The 22697-nt window shown below is 40.5% G+C and overlaps 2 protein-coding genes across 4 annotated transcripts; both read left to right on the top strand.

Moving 5' to 3' along the window:
* Positions 1–50: 50 nt before the first annotated feature.
* LOC147887941 (uncharacterized) lies at positions 51–10207 on the top strand. Of its 3 annotated transcripts, XM_087393961.1 has the most exons (4): positions 51–1031; positions 8886–8963; positions 9167–9264; positions 10135–10207. In XM_087393961.1, the coding sequence occupies exons 1-4, from the start codon at positions 236–238 to the stop codon at positions 10162–10164; spliced, it is 1002 nt and encodes a 333-aa protein (XP_087250087.1). In that variant the 5' UTR covers positions 51–235; the 3' UTR covers positions 10165–10207. The 3 variants fall into 3 exon arrangements, with proteins under 3 accessions (XP_087250087.1, XP_087250086.1, XP_087250088.1); XM_087393960.1 differs by lacking the exon at positions 10135–10207 and having other exon boundaries at positions 9167–9357; XM_087393962.1 differs by lacking the exon at positions 10135–10207 and having other exon boundaries at positions 8900–8963; positions 9167–9239.
* Positions 10208–12955: 2748 nt separating this feature from the next.
* On the top strand, positions 12956–14842 carry LOC147887940 (26S proteasome regulatory subunit 10B homolog A-like). The gene has a single exon (XM_087393900.1). The coding sequence runs from the start codon at positions 13078–13080 to the stop codon at positions 14695–14697; it is 1620 nt and encodes a 539-aa protein (XP_087250026.1). The 5' UTR covers positions 12956–13077; the 3' UTR covers positions 14698–14842.
* Positions 14843–22697: the final 7855 nt, after the last annotated feature.

Genomic DNA, 22697 nt, shown 5'->3' with positions numbered 1-22697 from the left:
ATGCCGATTTGTTGCTACCTCCCGGCCCTCTGTTTATCTTTCTTCTCCGCCTAGCTAGGATGTTGCATTCATCAAATCGTATTTTTTGCCACTCTTCTCTCTGCAATTATCACCATTTGATATGCTTGCAACACAACTAGCTTTCAGACTTCCTTTCTGGCATAATGTTTTCGTGGGATTAGCGTTTTGAAGCTGTACCGCTGCTTCTCGTTTTTCCTGAGGTTTCTCTCACTAAATGAAATCGCACAAAGTCCCCATGGAAAGTAAAGTCTTCCAAGCTACGTCCGCCATGGACAGGAAGCTGTCAGAACAGTGGGAAACACAATCTACAAAATTTTTTCTCTCGACAGTTTCTGGGAGTTTCGTCTTAGCTTGTGCATCAAATCTCTTTTGCACTATTTTGTTCGCACTTTGTGTGAAAATTTTTAAGAATAGGCACGTTCTCGTAAGATCGCTTATGTATACAGGTTCTAAGATGAGTGTTGCTGACACGCCTACTCAGGCTGAGTTGCATACAATTCAGCTGTACGATAATCCAGGACTATCCCGAGAAGATCCTCTAGAGGAACAAAGGTTGCGCGACGCTGAGTTGAGACGCGAGATCCTTTCAGAGATCCTTTCAGAGATCCAGAAGTTTTGTCTTCCTCCAGCGGTACCACTGCAGGAGCGCTGTACAAAATTAGCGCTTGATCCGCCCAAGACAACGATATTGCCCGAGCACAGTGCTTCATGGAAGAGACCTCCGAGTGGGTCAAATGCTGAGATTGCACTACCAATCACAATACGAATGCCATCGACGAAGCTACCCGAAAATCCCGATACCATGAAAAAGAAGATATTCACAGAAGCTTTGCTTGAAAAAGTAGAAATCCGTGTAGAGCCGGGGTCTACAATACTGTCAACCACTGTACGTCTGCGGGATGGAAGCATGAATCTGTTATCGGGGCTACAGAATCTTGCAGAGCGGGGTATCGAAGTCGATGCCGGTTGCACGCTTCAAGTTGGAGAAGCGGCCATCTTTTACAAAAGAAGTAAGCGTCGTTCCTGATTTTGTTTCTTCATTTTTGTTCTCTGCACTCTTAAATGATTTTGTTTCCTCATTTTTGTTCTCTGCACTCTTAAATGGATACCTTTGCTTGTAAAAATCTTAACTCACAATCTACCTAAACGGCCTTGGTCGCCTCAAATTTAATCTGAGCTGTCACATAGAAGCATTTCCAGAAGGAGAATGTGCTCGGCCCATTTGTGACAACTAGATTCTGTTGAGGTGCAAATTTAGCTTCCCTCATAGAAACTAGCCTTTGTCTGCAATATTCAGGCAAATCAAAAGCATTAGCAAACGCATACACAAGAATGAATGTTTAGCAATCACATTTCCTAATCTTAGGATAGAAAAGGCAAAACCGACCATGCACATGTAGGGGTTGTCTCCAAGGCAAGCTTAATGGGGAAGTCAGAGTGCTCTCAGCAGTCAGCTTGTTACTTAAAGAAGAGAGGGGAAGGGGAGAGGTGACGAGAGGGACGAGGGGAAGGGAGGCAAGGATAGGGGCAATGATTATCGGACAAGGGGAGGGAGAGGGGTTAAGGGGAGAGGCGAGGAAAGGGGAGGATCTTCAATGAGTCTTCAATGTACTTGTAGCCTCCAGAATCGAGGACGCTTGATGGAGGGTGCCATTGCCAGGGAGATAGGGGAGGGGAGAAACACGGAGGGAAGGGGAGAGATAGATGCCAGTAGGGAGAGGGAGGAAGGAAGGGGATGAGAGAGAAGGGAGGAAGAGTTGAGAGAAGGGGCGGAAGAGATTGCAAGGGGTAGCAGGTTGCGCATGAGCGATTGTACAAATATGAGCAGACTCGTCTGCATTAATTTTACCTTAACCATACTAACTACTTACCCTAATTTTTCATAGGGGGCGGGCAAACAAATACTAATAAGTTTTTGAGTTTTATTCAAAGGTGGGACATAGTGGCCTTGTGACCTACTGGAATGCTATCATTGAAACTTCAGATTGTCTACATTAAAATCTAAAAGGTTCTCCATAGCAGGCTCAAAATGTATCATGAAAGGAGAGATATCTAGCATACCTCATAAGTATCAAGTTGGGAAAATGATCCAAATCTATTGTCTATCAACAAGAGGCACCTTGCTAGTAGCATGTAGATTGAGTGGCAAATATGTATGGGTAGTTTGGGCCGATTCTTAGTTCAAGTCCTAGGGGTAGCTTGGGACATGGTCTTGGTCATCCCATATAGGGTGCTGTTTGGCACTAATAAAAGGAACAAAGCTAAAAAAAAGAGCACCTTGCATATCATCATGACACATCAGCATATGCAGATGGGGTGCCACTAATGATTATTATAGAGAAATGTTAGGGGGAGGAGCACTTCAATTGCAACTACTTTATGAAATGTTAAGGGGAGTGGTGCTTTAATTAGCACAATTATGTTGTTAGGGGGAGAGATGACGAATGCAAGCATAATGAATATGTCTATTGGTCTCATTACTCCAAACCCAAGGATTTGCCATGGGATAATACATAGTACATGGGAAGACAAGGAGATCTAACCCCCTCATCTCAAAATTGACCTTGCCTTCCTAGCCTCACTATGCTCCCTCCTTGTCTTCTATTATGAGCTATTCCTTTACAATATGCATTCTTCTCATTATGCTATGGATAGTCACATCGTGAGCTTATGAGAGAAAAGACATATTTTGTGTGTGTGTGTGTGTGTGTGTGTGTGTGTGCATGCGTGCGTGCGTGCCTGTATGTGTGTTTGTGTGTATGGGTTTCTGTCTCCGTTAAATTCCCTCACCTTGACAAAGCAATTATGCTTCATCTCGTTAGTTATTTTGCTTCATTGTTGCAATGGGATTCACTTTGATGGCTGTGTGAGGAATCTATTTTGAAGGTAGATGATTAAGGCTTACTGCTTTATTGGCCTCTTTCTTTAGAATTGCTTTTCAAAGTCTCTCTCAAGCGTAGCAATATGGAATTTGCTTGTACTTCATGAGTCATATCATGAATCATTTGCAGTTGTGTGCATGGTTGTCTGCAATAGTTGATCTTGATCAAACTAATTCCTTTGTTTTTTTAGGCAAAGGGTGCTCATTCTGCTAATGTGGAGACAATGTACAAGTTGGTAAATATGACATGTGTCCATGGTGTGGATTTCTTTGCATATGTTATGCCTTGGGATTCTCTTTTTGATGCAGTAAAGAATCTCATTCATTTTTGTCTAGTTTGGGTCACTCTTATTATGCACACACACACGTGTGTGTGTGTGTGTGTGTGTGTGCATGTGCGTGCGTGTGCATGTGTGCGTGTTGTTGAGATATCAAGCTCCACTCGTGATATGCCAGGGTGACCGTTGTGCATTTATGTCACCGACTTGTTAGCTGCAGATGCGGTTGGTACACCGCCCATGAATAATAGCTGGATGACAGCTATCTTTATGTACTCTAGTTAGTGGCTCACTTAGTATGCCACCTTAGTTAGCTGAGTTTGGTTTAAGACGCACATATAGGGTTCACCTATTCTTTTGTACTTAGAGTTCTTTTGGCTTTCACAACTAAGAAGAGGAAAACTATTTTCAGCCTCCACCTTTGTGTATATTTCTCCATTGTGTATGTGAGAAAGCTACAAGTGAGACTCCTTCTTGCTCTCCTACTCTCTTCACATGGTATCAGAGCTCAATTCGTGGTAAGGAGCTCAAGAAAGCAAACCAAGTTCGCGGTGTCCTAGTAAGAGGATCAGTGTTGCTTTTCTTTTTTCTGAGTTTAAGAGCAAATCTCTGTAGGTAGCACAGCCGAAAAGTGCAAGAGTCCACTGGGACGCCCTTCGCAGTGTGGCGAAATGGCAGTATATGCTACTTTGGGGCCCATTTTGGTGGCGGAAGTTTTTCGTAGCCACTCAAGAAAGTGCCCTATTTTTGTTGTGCGACCACTGTTCTGCAGGTCGGTGAAAAGTTATCGCAGAAATTACATCGTATGCCTATGCACAGAGATATTGGGAGTGACAAAATCATTCTTATTGCTTGTTGATGCATAATCGTCACTAGGAAGTGAGTGTGTGGTCAAATACCACTTTCGTCAATTTTGCAGATTTACCCTTGTGAGACAGAAGTTGTGTTTTTTTGCAGTGATATAATATTTTGTAGTGTTCTTTAATGGCGTCTGATGCTCTTTCATAGATTGTCACTGAAAAGCTTGACAAGAACAACTTCCAAGCATGAAAGTTTAGAATGACGAATTTCCTTAAGGCAAAAGGCTATTGGGAGGGGTTCATTACCGGAGCTAAACAAGAACCAGTTATTCCTAATTTAAAGGTTGGCATGAGAGATCCAGAAAAGTTATGTACTGGCTGTCTATTAGTATTTCAGATTCTATGATTGTGCATATTTAGGATGTAAGCACGTCGAAAGAGGAGTTGCAGGCATTTAAAGGTTGGCATGAGAGATCCAGAAAAGTTATGTACTGGCTGTCTATTAGTATTTCAGATTCTATGATTGTGCATATTTAGGATGTAAGCACGTCGAAAGAGGCATGGGATACTTTGACAAAATTGTATAGCACAAATATGTAAGCCAGGAAAATGCAGCTCAAGTAGGAGTTGCATAATGTACAGAGAGAAAATACGAGCATCAATGACTACCACATGAAGGTGAAGAAGATTGCAGATGCACTTGCTTCTATTGGGTCGCCAGTGGAAGATGATGATTTAGTTTTTGTGACCTTGAATGGTCTAAGAAAGGATTATGCACAATTCTAGACATCCATTGCCATCCGTGAGAATTTTTCTGATTTTGAGGAGTTGATTGCTCTTCTAATTTCTGAAGAGTAGAGAAATGGTGGTGCATCTTCTTTAGGAGGAACTTCAAAAGAAGATGTCTTCTACTCAAATGCTGAAAGAGGTAGAGGTAGAGGTAGAGTTGGCCGTGGTAGAAATCAAAATATGCAGCAAATTCAAGAAAACAAGTCCTATGGAGTAGGATGTGGTAACTTTAGAGGCAAGGGGGAGCCAAAGAGGTCATGGTGGATGGCAGAGAGGCCAAAATGCAAACAACAATGTTGAATGCTACTACTGTGGTAAAATGGGTCATATGGTTAAAGATTGCTATAAAAAGTAGAATGACATCATGACTACAAAATTACAGCAAGGCAATTATGCATTCTCTAGTAGACAGGGTGATGATAGAAATGAGCATCTGTTTATGGTGCAACACATGACTAATTCTGTGACAAGTGCAAAAGAAGGCAATGATGTGTGGTAGATTTATATGACTATTACTAGGCTAGATTTGAGCTATGCTGTTGGATTGGTAAGTTAGTTTATGCAAGCTCTAAGGAAATCGCATTTGGATGTGGCTAGACGCATATTGAGGTATGTGAAGTCCACATTGTAGTATGGACTATTTTATGAGAATAGGGTTCAGATACAGTTGTATGGATACACTGATGTTGATTGGGGTGGTAGTATTTCTGATAGACGATCTACAAGTGGATATATGTTCTCTTTTGGGAGTGTTGTAGTCACTTGGAGCAGCAAGAAATAACCTACAGTTGCCTTGTCGAGCACAGAGGCTGAGTACAGGGGTGCAGCAATGGCTGCATGTAAGGTAGCTTGGTTGCATAAGCTACTTTATGATATGCATCAGTCTACAGATGGGCCAGTTGTCATTTATTGTGACAACATGAGAAGTATACACTTGGCAAATAACCTAGTCTATCATGCTAGAACAAAGCACATTGAGGTGCATTATCACTATGTGCAGGAGAAGGTTCTAGTAGGTTTTATTGATCTAGTTTATGTCAGCACAGAGGATCAAGTAGCTAACATATTTATGAAGGCATCGGGTGTAGAGAAGCTGCGCAAGTTCAGAGACCTGCTTGATATGTAGGAATTGGGATTGAGCTCAAGGGGGATTGTTGAGATATCGAGCTCCACTCGTGATATGCCAGGGTGACTGTTGTGCATTTGTCACCGACTTGTTAGTTGCAGATGCGATTGGTACATCGCCCATGAATAATAGTTGGATGACAGCTATCTTTATGTACTCTAGTTAGTGGCTCAGTTAGTACGCCACCTTAGTTAGTTGAGTTTGGTTTGAGACCCACATATAGGGTTCACCTATTCTTTTGTACTTAGAGTTCTTTTGGCTTTTACAACTAAGAAGAGGAAAAGTGTATTCAGCCTACACCTTTGTGTATATTCCCCCATTGTGTATGTGAGAAAGCTGCAAGTGAGACTCCTTTCTTCTCTCCCACTCTCTTCACACGTGTGTGCATGTGTGTGTGTATATGTGTGCGTGTGCGTGTGCGTGCGTACATGTGTGTGTGTGTGTGGATTTCTATCTCCTTTAAATCCCCTCAGCTTGACAAAGCAATTATTCTTGATCTTGTCAATTCTTTTGCTTCATTGTTGCAATGGGATTCATTTTGATGGCTGTGTGAGGAATCTATTTCGAAGTCTGTTAGCCTCTTTCTCTACAATCGCTTTTTCAAAGTCTCTCTTAAGCATAGAAAAATGGAATTTGCTTGTACTTCATGGGTCATATCATGAATCATTCGCAGTTGCGTGCATGGTTGTCTGTAATAGTTGGTCTTGATTAAACTGGTTCCTTTGTTTTTTAAGGCAAAGGTTTCTACTTTTCTCATTGTGCTAATGTGGAGACAATGTACAAGTTGGTATATATGGCAGGGGTCCATGGTGCGGGTTTCTTGCATATGTTATGCCTTGGGATCCTCTTTTTGACCAAGCAAAGAATCTCATTCATTTTTGTCCAGTTTGGGTCACTTTGAAAGTGTTGTCGGTACCTCTTCTCCCACATTTCTTTTATCGCAACTTTGTTGGGCAAAGAACTGCATCTTCCCAAGTAGGATTTCCTAGTTTTGAGCATAGATATCCAAGTTCACATACTTTGGGTTATGGAACAGCCATAACTTCATGCTTGGATATTGATTATGGTATGGTGCATCCTTTTCGCACTCATTTTATATTTTTTCTTCTTTCCTAAATGCATGTTACAAATGTAGGCAGATTGGTCACTTCACTCGTTGTTGCCCGTTGCTCTCATGTGAATCTCTCCATGTGAACGACACTTTGCCTCTTCCTAAGGGTTCTCCTGCTCTCCATTCTGATAAGTTGGACCATTATAATCATAAAACGGAATGGCGGTGGGTGCATCCTCAAGGCAAAGCTTCTCTCATAGCGTCTCCTTTGGTTGCCATATGATATCCGTTCCAGGCTCTTTTATTCTAGGATACCCTAACTCCTGAATCTCAACTACTGATATCCCCGATGGCTCCCCTTCATGTTGCTTCTTTCTTTGGTGCTTCCACATCCTATCGTGTGGATGTTTCAGACCCTTAGGGCACTTTTCAGTTCAATAGTCTCATTTTCAAGGAGTGGAGTCTCGCTCACCTTCTCCAGTCATTGAATTGCAACCTTTTGAGTTACATGTGGATATATCTACTTTAGAAGTAGTTAATGCTAGTAACAAGGATGAATATTTGCAAGAGCATGATAAACATGTGCTTTCTCATGAGCCTACGAGTACTTTTTCACTTCAAGATATGCATCCTATGTTCCAACAAATTTTTGACTCGGCGATTCAAAAGTTTCGTTTACTTGGCTATGTCAAGAAGAAGGTGCATTTTATTGATGGTACCACTACTTCACTCAATGGTTTTCTGGTACACCAAGGGATCATGTTATCTTCATGTCCCCATCACATGACCTTGTATAAGGTTTCCCACACAGTAATATATAGTATTTCTGAAAAAACAAAGTGTGTGTGTGCGTGACTTAAATATTCAACTTTCAGTACTTTTTAAAGCTAGTTGTAGATGACTTATCCCCCACTATTTTATGACTCATTTTAATGGTTCTCACCTTTACTCTTTTCATAAGAGGGTGGTCATCACATTGTTATATATATTTATATTAAGCATACCTTAATATTGAGACCCTAGACAAGCATATAAGTGCTCTAGCAACCTTATTAGCCATCTTTTTTCAAAGGTCAACAATCTTATATTGTGATTATATCCTATTGGGAGGTCATAGGTCCAAATACTATGGTAAGCCTCTCATCCTAAAGGGATCCTAAAGGTTGTGAGTGATCTCTACTTTAGATGTCTTAATGAATAATGTATGCAAGATTAAAGCTTCCAACCTGAGTAAGACGTTGAATTTATCGAAACTCTTAGCCCCATGACATGCAAGCAACCCTCATAGGCGGTCTTAATGAGAGTGAAGACAATGTGAACTTTACATTAGAAGATGAATTTTGTCATTGGCGAGCTCCATTAGTTTGTTAATCTAGATACTTCTATCTACCTATTGTAAAGGCACTTAATCTCAAGAAATGATTTAGAAAAGATCTTTATTTTTCAACAGAGAAATTCGATCAATTTCTTAGGTGAAAAGACTATATAGAGGCCCACATTGGTTAAGTTTAGATTTAGGCTCAGTTTTGTTTTCTCTATTTTATTGGGCTAATTAAAAGCTAATGTCTATGGGATAGCTTCAAAACTTCATGGAAAGAGGGGATTTAAACAGAAGACATCCACTTTGCACTCTTAAGGTCTTACCATTAGGCTAAATAAGGATGATGTGAAAGAAGTACAATATAGGTATGATAAGAGGGGAGGGCCTCTCTCCCTCATAAGTAGAGTGGTTTCCTCACTATTCACTCTCGTCTTTATCTGTCAACTTGACTTTCTATCCCTACTCATTTTCCTAGTGATTGATACATTTTGAAATCCTTTTCCTCATTTTCCTAGTAATTAATACATTTTACATCATTTTCAATTTGGAGGACATATTGCATTGCATACAATTTTCTTATTCTCAAGTTCAATATTGATTATGGCTCCTTTTGGGCAGATGAACATGTGGAGATGTTGTGGTTTCAAAAGGGTGTTCATGATGTTCCTATCGTTACTAGCGTGACAAAATTTCAAGGTAATATCGTGACAAAATTTCAATGTAATATGGCTGAACAAAATGTCTTAATGGGGCCTTAATTAGCTATTTGATAAACAACTTCATTAGCACTTTAGCAAGGAATTGGAGCTAGTATAGTAGGACTTCCAAATTCGGGTCGAGGCTTTGTTGTTAGCTCTTTTATTGGTTGACTATTTATGCATTTGTTGCATGTGGTATAGGAGTGTTGGTGATCAAGGGAGCACACATAGTGGGAGCTGAGATCAAAGCAATAACTGGCAATAAGAGCATAACCTTAGTTGTTTTGGAAGAAAGAAAGGTACTAAGACATAAGTTGTCTTGGAAGAAACAATGCTCCTAAGTTTATTGTTTATTATATTTTTGTGTCTTATGATATTGGCCTTCTTTAAAAAGTCCCAATTTTAAAAGTTGAGCATATAGCTATAGTAGCTTGAACTAATATATTTCTTTTACATCATAGTATTGGAGAATTGAGAGCCCTCCATACAGATTCTAACATGTGGTGCTCAAATATTTCAAAGACTAGAATTTCAATGTTATAGAGGAACCATAATCATGTTTTATGGAATGATAAAATAAGCCCTTATACTTGTGGATTCATCATAGTGAAGATCTAGGAAATGACAAAGTGCAAGTTTATATGACATACAGCTTTCAAATGGATTAGAGGTCTTGTTTGCAAGAATACCAAGTCATGAGGTTCTTCATGAGAAAGAAACATTTATATATGCCACCAAAGAATTCAAAGTAGGAGAGCATTCGTTGGTCGTTCGAAGCGAGGGGAAATCTATCGAGCCCTACCATCATCGAGCTACTCTCTTTGGTATGATTGCTTCAATACTTTGATATATGAAAGAGCAAATAGTGGACCATGATTGTTTGCTTTATGGTAATGATTTGTTTTACAATCACCTCTTGTACTTTACTCAATAAATCTTGCATCTACTAATCTATGTTTGTATTGGATATCCTTGGATTATTTATTGTGTAGTCATTTCCATAATGATAATTAATTTAACATCCATATGCATTGTGAAGCATTCCTCATGCTTGTAAAATTTATCTGTCCCTTTTAACATTTGCATCATAGTTTTAGCTAGCTTCCAAGGTTATTTTACAATGGATATTATGAATGATATAGTTGTCTAATTTTTCATGCATCATCCAGGTTGGATTTCAGCAAGAGTCACGTGGTTGATTATACTTGGGTTCAACATTCTACAAGTTATTTTATTGCGGCCAGGCTGCCCATTTGGTTTTGCAACAACCTATCAATTGATAATTTGGACCCTAAGCTGGTGTTTTGTGGAACGTTTGCTGGGTCCATGGTATTCTTACATCTTGGTTCTATTATAAAATCGTATAAAACCCACCTTCTTTAGCACCTCCCTGAATTGTAGGCTTTCCCCTTGAGAATGTGAAGTAGTATCCTAGAGACTCATGAAGGTCCTTCCCTTCCTTGTGTCTCAAGTGTCAATTGAATCTTACAATCATTGATATAATTCCGACATTGTTTAATTATTTCACTAACTTTAGGTTTTCCATACAATGAAATTAAAATTTGAGTCAAGATTTTTAAATTTTTTTTTGAGTCAAGATCATTGGAACTTCTTTGGGACCCTATGCATCTGAATCTTATGGATCAATTTGAAGCTAGTAGAGTTGAACATCATCTATTTATTTAGGATGTTTTAATATCAAATTATACTTGCAATGTCTAATAGAAATTCTACCATTTTTCATGTGTTTTGAGTGACAATAGGAATCAGTTATGTGACCTAAGTTTCTAAATATTCTCTAATGATGTTTGAGCAGGATTTTACACAATCTCAATCTCTGGTTGCTTAATCAACAAAAGCTATCAAGAGTAGATCCTCCAACCACAGAAGTGCCAGTGATAACTGCTACACATCTTTTTGAAAATAGAACTGGCATGGGAAGGACAAGGTTAGGTTGCTAGTATCCAAAACATCAAATTGTCAACATGTTATAAATTGAATTAAAGGTGATATGGTGTTTTTAAACGTCAAAATGTAATAAATTCAATTAAAGCTCAATTTCTTTTAGTTGAATATACATTAATGTTGTCCCTTGAGAATTGCTTGAAGAAATATGATATGTGTTCAAGTGATAACAGTGCAATGTAAGGCGAAATGAGCTTATTGATCCAAGTAGTGAGCGCACATGATTCCATGTAAAGGAAAGGCATTAGAAACACTGCTGGACTTAGATGTCCTGAAAGAAGACGTCGGAGTGCTGATGTAGCATGAGGAAGATGCATAAAAATAGTTCAAGAAAATAATACGGGTAAGCTAAGGGGGAGGAAGCCGATTCCATCTCCCATTGTTACGCCTAGGAGTTGTTTAGTCCTCGTTATGACAACCCCGGTGCATCTCGGACTACCCACCTACGTAACGCACTTGCACCTCCCCTCCCTCTTCTTCCCTCAAGCAGATTATACCTCCCTCTACGTCCTCACCCTGCAACCGCCACCGCTCTCACTCTACATTCTCCTGTTGCAGCTCTCCCCACTATCTCTCCACTTTACTATCTCCCTTCCACTACTCTAGATGATCTCCACGGAAAGCATCAATGCGACAATCCATATAATTGAAACTCCATACTTCCTTCATAGGAACCGTGCTGATCACCGATTACTGGCCCTCAAAGTCTGAATACGTAAAGCGTCCACGCTAAGTGCACACAGTTCGGGTCCTAGGACACAACGATAGTTCCGTAATAACGCAGTATTGACGAAAGTTTCTATACTTTGGACAGAGTGGAATTTATGATTGAGAAAGGTCTAAGAATGACAATGTTTGAATTCTGCATTCTCATATATAGGTAGCATGAAAGTTCTAAACTGTTTAATTGATAATAATGATGCCCTTGCAGTGGAATGGTATGAATACACCAACTGTAAATGCAAAATGCATCTCCCTCATGCATCGATTGTAAGAGGAGCAGTAAAAACATGGGAATGGAGAGGCATTGGGAGAAAAGGCTTTTTTACATAGGAATCAAGAGGATGTAGTAGGGAAAAAGTAGATAATACTGTCTTAGTAGGTCACACACATGAATCCAAGAACATGCCCAAGCTCATCCGGGCTAAAAACAAAATAGGCATGAATATAAGAACATGCCCAAATTCATCCTCTATAAACAAAACACATAGTGTAGTGTCAATCTCGTGATAGTCACTCACAAGATCAGAAACCATGAACTCCAGCATATGCATAGTAGGGACGAGCTACTATAAGATTCCCACTGACATCATCAATGATCCATGGTGGATGTAGACCATAGTATAAACATATGCTCTCATGCATACACCCACAGATACTTCAACATCATTTTATACAAAGGTTTTCATATTGAGGTTTTGTGAGTACTCGTGATTGAAAGGACAGACTCATCCACGATAAAGGTTAGCATTAAAGGCAAAGGGTAGTCAAAAAGTGGTCCACATTCTCTTCCTTCAATTTCATTTTATACTCCAGAAAATGAGGAGCAATTGAATTTATAGGGCTAAATAAAGATGTTGTCAAATATGAGTATGATAAGAGGGAGGGCCCCCTCCCTTACAAATTGAAGGATTGCTTTTTTTAATCACTCCCCTCTCCTATCCTTTCCACCCCTCTCTCCTCATTTCCCCAATAATTAATACATTTTCTCAATTTGGGGCCGTAGGCAGATCAATAAAAATAATGATCCTATTGATGATTAAACTAAATTCTTTTTTACCGGAAATTTATTTTTAAAAATCAATTATTTATGTCGTTATGTGGATGGTTTTAGGGACGAAAATGATGAGTCGGGAACCGATGATGATGAAGTTGCTAGCAGGCTGGCTATCGAGGCCATGCAATCTTCCCAAGTGATGGTGCCTGTTACCGACCCTAACTGGGAATGGCCTTGTTATCAACAGTGGTTGGCCAAAGGAGTGTGGCGCACGCGCTACGAAATTAAAGAGGCAGAAAAGAAGGCGCTGGAGACTCCACCCTTTGAAGTAATTACTCGTGTCCATCGAGATGGTCAAACGTCGGAATTTGTCAGGATTCGTTCTTCTAGCCTTATTCAAGTTGTCAAGAAGTGCTTGCCTCATAACCCGATGATTTCCAAAGGGAAGCTCATTGATTCCAAACAGATGTTTCTCGCCCGTGAAGGTCTTCGCAGCTACTCGTCGACAAAAGAAGGCACATCGAGTGAGGCAGTTGATATTGAGGCAGGGCAGTGGTATGCCAGGCATCTCTTACGGTTTGTGGAGAGAGAGTTCGAGGATACATTGGTGCAATATGAACGGATGAAGAGGGAGGGTTGTGTTTCTTGGGACATGCTTTGGACCTTCTTTATTCCCGATGAACCTGTATGCCGAAGGTGTCAAATCTCGAACCAACAATGTTATGCCACAGTTAGGCGAGGAGATTACACCAGAGGCGACCAGTTTCGTTTGGAGCTCCATGTCATGGACTACAATCTCGAGAGTTACCACAAGTGCACGCTGATGTATCCTATGCATATGTACGACGGCGAAGTGCCCTTCACTTCTTTACAGGTGTGCCCTATGTCTTTCTTTCCTCAAAGGCAGGACATGGAAACAAAGTTTCGCAACATGGGTGAGCAGTTCTACAGTGTGGCGATGGAGCAACCCTTCCGCTTCATGCAATTCCAGGGATCCATAAATTTCATGTCTTGGACTGGTTCTTGTTGGCAGCTGAAGAAACTGAATGCAGATGGTCGTGTCATGATCGACTTGCTTAGCTTCGCAAGGATGAACCCCGACTACCCCCTTGACAATGCAGAGCCACCATGCGAAATACTGACAGGGTCGTCGTCCTCCGACTATTTCACGAAGATGAGGAAAAAGCCAGGCATAGAGGAACTGAGGTTTGCTCCCGCCATCGCGTATGGATTCTCGTTTCGTTTGAAGAAATGGGGGTGCTTCGAAGTTTGCGGGTTGCGACCTATCACATTTAACGACGCTGCATTTGAAGGTTTAGTGATGAGATCAGATGAGCAAAAGCAAATGTTGATGAGCGTGGTGGCGCAATATGTCGATCCTGACGGCCAAACAGCAACAGCAACGGACCCAATCAACAGCAAGGGTGACGGCTGCATAATTCTGTGCCACGGACCGCCAGGCACGGGCAAGACACTGACGGCAGAGGCTCTAGCGGAAACACTGCATCGCCCGTTGTGGTCAATGAGTGCGTTTGAGTTGGGAAGCTCTCCGGGAGATGCGGAAAGAATGCTGGGCCAAATACTGGAAACAGCGCGGAAGTGGCGTGCGATTCTGCTATTGGACGAAGCAGACGGGTATCTGGAGAAGAGGAGAGAAGGGCTAGACGTAACAAGAAATCTGATGACGGGGGTGTTTCTGCGGCTGCTAGAGTACTACAGCGGGGTGATGTTCTTGACGACAAACAGGGTGAAAGCTTTCGATGAGGCGATATTGTCCAGGATGTCGCTGACCATAAGCTATCCAGCGCTGGACGACGCGCAAAGGCTCAAGATCTGGGAGCCTCTTCTGGCAAGAGTGGGATTGCAAGGAGTGACGTGCGATGCGCTGCTGCAGCATGAATTCAATGGTCGAGAGATCAGGAACATCGTGAGGGTAGCACAGACATGCGCTCGCAGTCGGAAGGAGGTGCTCAACATCCGCCATGTCTCCAAAGCTATGGATGTTATCGCCGCTGCCTCCAAGGAGCTGCATCAACAAACTGATACGTAGAGGTTCTCTCTGGAGTCTGAATCCCGACTTAATCGAATCGCCAAGTTAAGGTCATGAAGGTCCCATAATCCGTTGTTTGAGCTTTTCTGATGTTTATGAATTGGTTAGGGAGCTGTTTGGAGTTGATTGATCATTTTGTATAAAGCAAGACGCTGCTGCTACATGGAACAGCTCGACGGCATTTCTCTCATCGATCGTTGTGTCCATCTTGCATTCTCTGCTCAGTTCATTATAGTTGCCGTTAGTTGCTCAGCATTAGTCGTTACGTAAATTGTGGAGATGTTGTGTTGGAGCATGAAAACACAGAACAATCGTCTCCCTCGAAACACATTACGAAAGCACTCGGTACTCACCTTTAATATAATCACTGCTTCTTTTAGCAACACTGATCAAGACTTGCGATGACTTCCAATAGACAATTCGGTGTCAAGCTGATGCATTTGCTCCTCCGAGTTGATTGCTGCAACATGTTTGAAGACCTCAAGCTATTCTTTTTATGGCCATGACTTTATCCTAGAAAAGAATTTCATAGTGCATGCAAGAATGTGGCACAACGAATCGAATAATTCAATTCAACTAAATTCGGTGCCAAGATTTCTAATCTTGCTCCTTCATTACCTATACCATCTTATAATTCGAATCCTACCCCTATGAAGATAGATTACATAAACAGCTTCAAAAGAATCCATTTGACCCTAGATTCAAAATGAGTAGCTTCCTTATCGGGATCAAAATGGAAAACCAAGATGTTTCCTTCGTAACAAATATGGCATGTAAGAGAATATTATAGGCTCCTTCAACATATGCAAAACTCTCACTTTTGAAACCTCCACCTTCCTCGTTTTGAGAAAAGCTCGTTGGGAGCCATGACGCGCATGCAGGATCCATCTTTAGAGCTTAGATCTCCTACAGCTATAGCATTTACAATAGTAGAACCTTTTTTCAATACTAAACCTATTTCGCTCTTAGAAGCTCTTTGATGCACTTATAGAAGGGTCTTTTTATTTATATATTTTGCCTAGCACCTTTAAAAGCAAGAAAACGATTGGCAAAAAAAAGGAAGCAAGAGAATGACTTGGCATTGTTGCTCATCTCAATGATCATAAAATTTTTAACATGTCCAAGGTCGTAGGTTAAAATCTCAGAATATTGCCCCATGGGTTCAAACCTCACAACATAACCTTCTACAAGGCATGCCTTTGTAGGCTTCCTCCTACCATTTTAACATGGCCTAGGTCGTGGGTGGAAATCTTAGAGCATGGCTTAGTGGATTCGAATCGCATAACATGGAAAATGTGTAACATTTGACAAGGCTGGCCTTTGGTCTGAATGATTTCAACTTTGATGAAAATTTTAGTGCCCAAGCTTCTTGGACCTGCTTCATCTTCTCTCCTCTTCTCAACACTAGAATAAAGATGAAAATGTCCCTCTTTTCTCAATAGCCATGGGATCTTCCTACAAGAGAGTGGAATCACATGATCTGCTAGGGGAGTGATGCCTTCAATTGGTCTCTACATCAGCAAAGTAGCTCCACACATGTTGGTCTTCCATGGGCAATTTTTGCCAAATGGAAAGTTAAAGGTAATCATAACAAAAAATTTGGACTCAAAAAGGGCCCTGTAAGGGAGCCCTTGGGCTGGTGACATGGAAGAATAAGGTGAATAAAACACAATAGAATATTGGCTGGTGGAGGGCAATAGAATATTGAAAGTGGCCTGACTTCTCTATTTCTTTATTCAATGGCCCAAACAATGAGGTGGAGCACCCACTTGCTGCCTCAACTCTCCCATCACGTTTTTTAACTATAACCAAACTGAGAAACCTAGTTTCTCAACCAAACTTGAGCCATTTGGCCTGAAACCAAATCCTCCCATCCAACTACCACACTCCTTTCATTTTGTCTCATTCCTCTTGCTTCCCCCTCATTTATGAGCACCATTTCGAATTTTTCTTTGCTCCAGCCCTCTTTTCAAATTTCCTGCTGGCTCTTGAGTAGGAAGCTTCTTTCTCTATTCTCCCTCTCATGGGATGGACTCTCATGCCAAAATCTCGTCAGTTCTCTTCTCTACCTATATTTCCCTCCCATTTCACTCTCATTCTTTCAAAACGTTCAAGATTTTTGAATGAGATTCAACCTACCTTCTTCTTTCTCTATTTTGGGCGCTTCTCCTTCAAATCTCGCCACTTCGTCTCTCATCTGAGATTCTCTCACGATTTGAAATCATTTCATTAAGGAAGACAAGACAATCAATGTTCTAAGCGAGCCATGAATGATGCAAGGTGTTTGCAGCTTAGAAGGAGCTACTTCCTCATCTCCACTCTTCTCCTCTCCCCTCTTCATATTTTGTCACCTACCTAAACCTCTTTCGAAACCCTAACACCCCTCCCCCCCTCCTTCCCAAACCCTAACACCATGCCGCCCCCCACTCCCTCCCGTCCTGGCTCCCCCATCCCTTGCTCCTCCTCCCAACACACACCCTACTCCTTCTCCCTCAAACTCCACCTTCCATCCTCCTCCCCATCCTCCTACTCCTTCTCCCTCAAACTCCACCTTCCGTCCTCCTCCTGGATGAGATTCTTTGAGAAAGGATCAAAGAAGATTGACTTTCAGGCATTGCAGTTGCTGATGCATGAGAATCAATCTTTCTTTTGCCCATCTCTCAATACTAGTTACTTTCCCTACTGCAATCTCTAAGGTGCATGGTTTTGAACCATTTGTGAAGGTTTGGGTCCGGTCCATCCAGATAGCTTGTATGGAGGTTCAGGTGAGATAATCTTTGGAATGATGCAATAGAGTGATTATGACGATATTTGTTTGTTAATGATGTAACTTTGAAGAGACAGTTAGTTCATAGTTCATTTTGTGTAGTTGTGTTTTTTTTTTTTATTTCATGGTTTGAAAACATTGAAAATTTTATTTGTTTTGTAAGAAATTCCCTGAGAAATGAGTCTTTTTCACTCTTACTATCAATGGTTTTCTACAGAATATTACTTGAAATAGATTTTGAGATGTTTGGGAGCATATAATTTGTTTTGAAGAAAGAACCATCAACTTCATCAATCCTGGAACACATTTGGGACCATTGGGAGGGACAAGTTTGATCACATTTTTCTTTCAAAGAATTTTGCTCCAAGAATTAGGTACTATTCATTCATGTAGTTTTAGAATGTTTTTAGTTTTCAACTCAAATCAGGGTCTATCAGAGCAACTTAAATGTAGATTCAGGTGAGAAAACCTTTAGAATAATGCAAGACATTGAAAATAATAAGATTTTATGATGCAACTTTGAAGTAATTTGTAGTTTGTTTTGGTAATTTTGTTGTTTTCTTTTAATACATGATTTAAAGAGGAAGAAAGATTTTTTGTTTTAAAAGATACACTCTTACTATTGAGTTTTTTTACAGAAGATGGTTAGAAACAGATTTGGAGTTGTTTGGAAGCATATAATTAGTATTGGAGAAAAATCCATCAATTTCAGCATCCTAGATTACAAGAGGGACCATTGAGGAGGACAAGTTTGATCATTTTTCTTCAAAGATTCCTGTGAGGTATTGTTCATTCACATAGTTTAACAGTGTTTGCTGATAAGTAAATGTTTTTTTAAATTTATAGATTTTAATCGTTAGATTTTGCATGCAATTGGGGTTTTCATTTTTGCTTGGTTTGATACTTTTCTTAAACATGTCATGTTTGTATATTATTTATTGATGTCAATGTTATATTATATTAGGTGGAAAGTGCATGAAATCATGCAAGCTGCTCGGAATTAAAAAAAGGTGGATATCCATTTTCAAATAGATGCAGAGAATGCACCATTTTTAAAGAGAAATGAATCCTCCTTATTAGCAAGTGAAAGTGATTTAGTAGCTCTTCGAAATCAAGGAAAAGCACATATGGATTTGTGGTTAGAAGGAAAAATATATCTAGTAGATCCAAAAACTTGTCAGACTCCTCAATTCCATGGATTGACCAGCTTAATAAAGTTTCTATGTAAGGGTGAGAATGGTTCGTTAGGATATTGTTGAAGGTTGATTGGTCATGGAGCAAGTAGCCTTCACAGGCAATATCAATCTTTGCTTAGTGAAAGAGACAAAAGGATCACAATGTTGGAGGTTTGGAATCAACATTTGGTATCATCTATGCAAGCTACAAGTGTTCAAATGTCTGCATATGATGGCATAGAGAAGAAAAATCAAGAATTACAGGTAAAGGTTCAAACATTAGATGCTCAATTGGGAGAGAGCACTATAAATGCAATTCACTTACAGATGCAAAACACAGCTTTAAAGGATGAGATCAAGACATTAGAGAAAACATTATCATTCATGAAGGATACTCCAATGGGTCCAAGACTATGTAAGAGGAAATTGTGTCCAATGGATGAAATATCCAAGAAAAGTGGTCCCTGGAAGCGTCGAGTGAGAGCTTGTAGGAGTGTTTGAAAACTCATGTCTATCCATGATGAACACTATGGTGCTATGGGTGAAGTGTTTACAAAAAAAATGTTGGAGTCTATTATACAACATCCAAAATTCAAAAGTCTAAAATTAGAGATAACATCTGAGTCAATGAACAAAGTTGTGGAGCATTTCAATGCAACTAGTGCATAGGGAGTTTGTGATACTACAGGAATAAGTACAAGGGCATATCGGCTCATATTTAAGAGCTTAAAAACATCATATCTTTCTATGGGAGCAAAAGTTAAAGCGCCGCTTCCTTAACCGACTGATGTTGATAAGGCCAGGCATGCACTCAATTTGGGTGTACTTGATTTAGTCGGTGAGCCCTAGCATGTATGTAGTACACTAACTTTGAAAAAAAAGGTTGGAGAGACTAAAGAATTGGAATTGACAGTCAATGATAACTTTGTGATCGATGTTCAAAGAGTTCTGCAAGCCATGGTGAAGTTTTATGATATGCCTATGGAAGAATGCAATGGTACTCTGAAGATTGTACTAAAGCTTGATGAAAGTGAGGTGGTCAAAGGCCAAAAATTGAAAAGAGTTAGTTTGATAATGATGAATAGAATACTGGACCTTGAAGTTGAGCTTGATGATGCAAGACAGTTCAGTGTGCAATCAGAACAGGAGATTTGGTGGTTGGCTGCCTTTGAGGTATGATGGAAATTTGTATTTTAATGCAATAATACAAAAAGACTTAGAATATTTTGAAATAACATGTGAGATTTTTTTGCAGGTGCTGAAAGAGTCACATTCAATTTTGAAGTGGTTTTTTGACCAAACCGATATCCCAAGTGTGATCAAAGGTCATAACAATGGTGAGCTACTTGAAGTTGAGGGCTATGGATCCTACTGTGTAGAATGGCATCTAGTTGCTGACCTCAAGACTATTAAATGTATGTTTAATGTGGCACATCGAGCAAATACAAGCCATCCTTGTCCACTGTGCATGCAAACGAGAGTACCTGCAAAGGGTGGTAAAAAGAATCAAAAGCATTGGGCCTTTGAACTTGCAGAGATAGATCAAACTAAGGCACCAGATAGGGATGCTCCAGGGAAATATCCATCATGGAGCCCAATTCTTGAAATTCCTCTTGAGCGAGTGGACATTTGTGCGCTTCATGCTATTGTGAGAATAATTTGAAAAGTTGGTGCATCTATACATCATTGATGCATATAACTTGAAGCCCCAACGAGAGAGTGAGAGGATGATTGCAACACTCTGGGCAAGTAAAGATTACAAAAGATGAGAAAAGATATGGAAAAACAGACAATGTTCCTTGTAAGCCAAGGTTTGGTGGTGTCAAGGCTTTAAAATTCCTTTTTGTAAAGAAGAAGAATGACAAGCTCAAACGTGCTAATGAGTTTGATGTATGGAGAAAGTTACACAATGCCTGTTGTCAACGAGGGGGGAAGGGACAAAAAAGACTGGAAAAGGCACGAGTGTGGTTAGCTCTTGATAGCTTAGTACCTTTACTACAAAAGAAAAGATTCGAAGAAGATGATGCATAGTGTTCCATCAATGCTGTGAATGACTTTAGCTGGAATATGGAGAGAGCTTGGGGAAAGAATCATTTCACACAATACATGGGAATCTCTAACTTGGACATTGAGATGTGGATATTGAATGGTCCTATATTTACTGATTTGTTTTTCTATTTAGCAGCACATATTATATGCTCATGCACCATACATGGCATGGAATTATGGAAGCATCGGAGTGTGGTCTACTTAGGGCATGGAAAGATCGCATTGGCAAGCACGTTGTGCATATAATAGAGCGACCCAACACGGGGGTGGTAGAACTAAGTCAAGCCCAATGGTTCAATTGGTTCAATTGGTTCAATGGTGGTACAGGCGTATCGAAATAAGAGCAGCTCTGCAACACTAGCATTCAAAGAGTCCTTAGTGTTCCATGCAGTGCAAGATGTTAACGCGGAATGTTGAAGAAGAATATACAACTCATAGAATGCAAGACAGAATCATGCAAGTTGGCGTGCAACCCGTCATACGACAAGGGCGCATATGGGTGGAGACAAATGAAAATGATGGTGTAGACTCTTCCAATGTGGATGCCCATGCATAAGTTTCAGAATTTATTTGTAATTTTAGTTATGTGATTTGTAGTAAAGCCAACGTATAATGGACATGAGTTGTAGTATAAATGAGAAATTTTGTGTTATGGGATGTTAATTATAAGTATTTAGCTCAAGGTTGCACTAATTTTACTTTTTTAAGGGTTTTTATTGAAACAAGTATTTTTAAAAAATTAGGGTTTTTGCCCCTCTATAAGAGAGTGCGCCCTCATTTTCATTTCACTGTTTAAAGAGCTCTCCACTCCCACACCACCTCCCACTTGCCCCTAAGATTTCCACCCTATCTCTTGCACCCTCACCCTTTCTCTTGCACACTCTCTCCATCCCCCATGGCCCAGGTCCAAGATCAAGGCACCACGGAGACTGGCATAGCCAGACCCACCTCCAAACTCAGAGACAAAGACTGATAGCCCCCCCCCTCTCCCCTCGATGATCCCCGTCAAAGGGAGAAACTGCCAAACAGGGAGCAAGAGGGATAGAGGAAGGCACAAGAGCAGGGACAGAGGAAGGCACAAGAAGATCCTCTGATAGAGACAGATGACTCGGAGAGCACAGAGGAGGAGCGTGTGGAAGAGGAACAATGAAGGACAGAGTAGAGGACCAAGAGAAGAACAGACAATCAGGGTCCACGCCAATGGGGGAGAGGTGCCCAAGCCTCAAGTGCAGGTCAAAGAGGCCCTCAACATCTAGGAAGAGGCCCTCCACATCAAGGGCAAGGAGGCCCTCCTCCAGTGAGGTAGTACAGATTCAAGCCAGGGACAGTGGCACTATGGGAGATTAGAAAGTTTTAGAAGTCCATTGATCTGTTGATCCCAATGGCCAGCTTCGCAAGGGTGGCATGCAAGGTCATGCAGGACCTCAACCTTAGCGCAATGTCTCAGTTTTATAGGCGCGGAGTTGTGGAGGCTCCCTTGCATATTTCTAGAGACGCCTTGCTTGCGCTGTAGCATGCATTTGAGGCCTACCTACTAGTAGACCTCATGGATGACACCCAGCTGGCTGCCATCCATAGGAAAAGGGTCACAATGATCGCTGCAGACATGCAATTTATTGTAGGTATTAGGAAGCCCAAGGGCACTTAGGGATTTTGTATGCTCCACCTTGTACTTTGCCTACGGGCATCTATCTTGTACTCTGCCTACGGGCATCTACCTTGTACTCTGCCTACGGGCATCAATATAATAAAATGTCTTTTCTAGAATTGTCTTTGCATGTGCAATCTTAAATTTATTTTCAATGTATTTGCAATCTATTAATTTACTTACATGCACTCTTAATGTATACAAAAGCAAAATGAAATAATAAACATAAAATCTTAATAGAACATGCAAAAGGAAATAATACTCAATTTTACTTAACATAGAAAAGGAAACAATGTTTTGTAGATGGGAAGAGAAAATTATTTGAAAATGGTATTCTTTATTTACATTGAGTAGTATCACA

Source organism: Dipteris shenzhenensis, chromosome 22 (assembly GCF_047967505.1).
Source record: "Dipteris shenzhenensis isolate YYH24624 ecotype China chromosome 22, Dip_SZ_1.0, whole genome shotgun sequence".
NCBI lineage: Eukaryota > Viridiplantae > Streptophyta > Polypodiopsida > Gleicheniales > Dipteridaceae > Dipteris > Dipteris shenzhenensis.
Note: the sequence above shows the minus strand (reverse complement) of the source record. Positions and strands in the feature narration are given on the sequence as shown.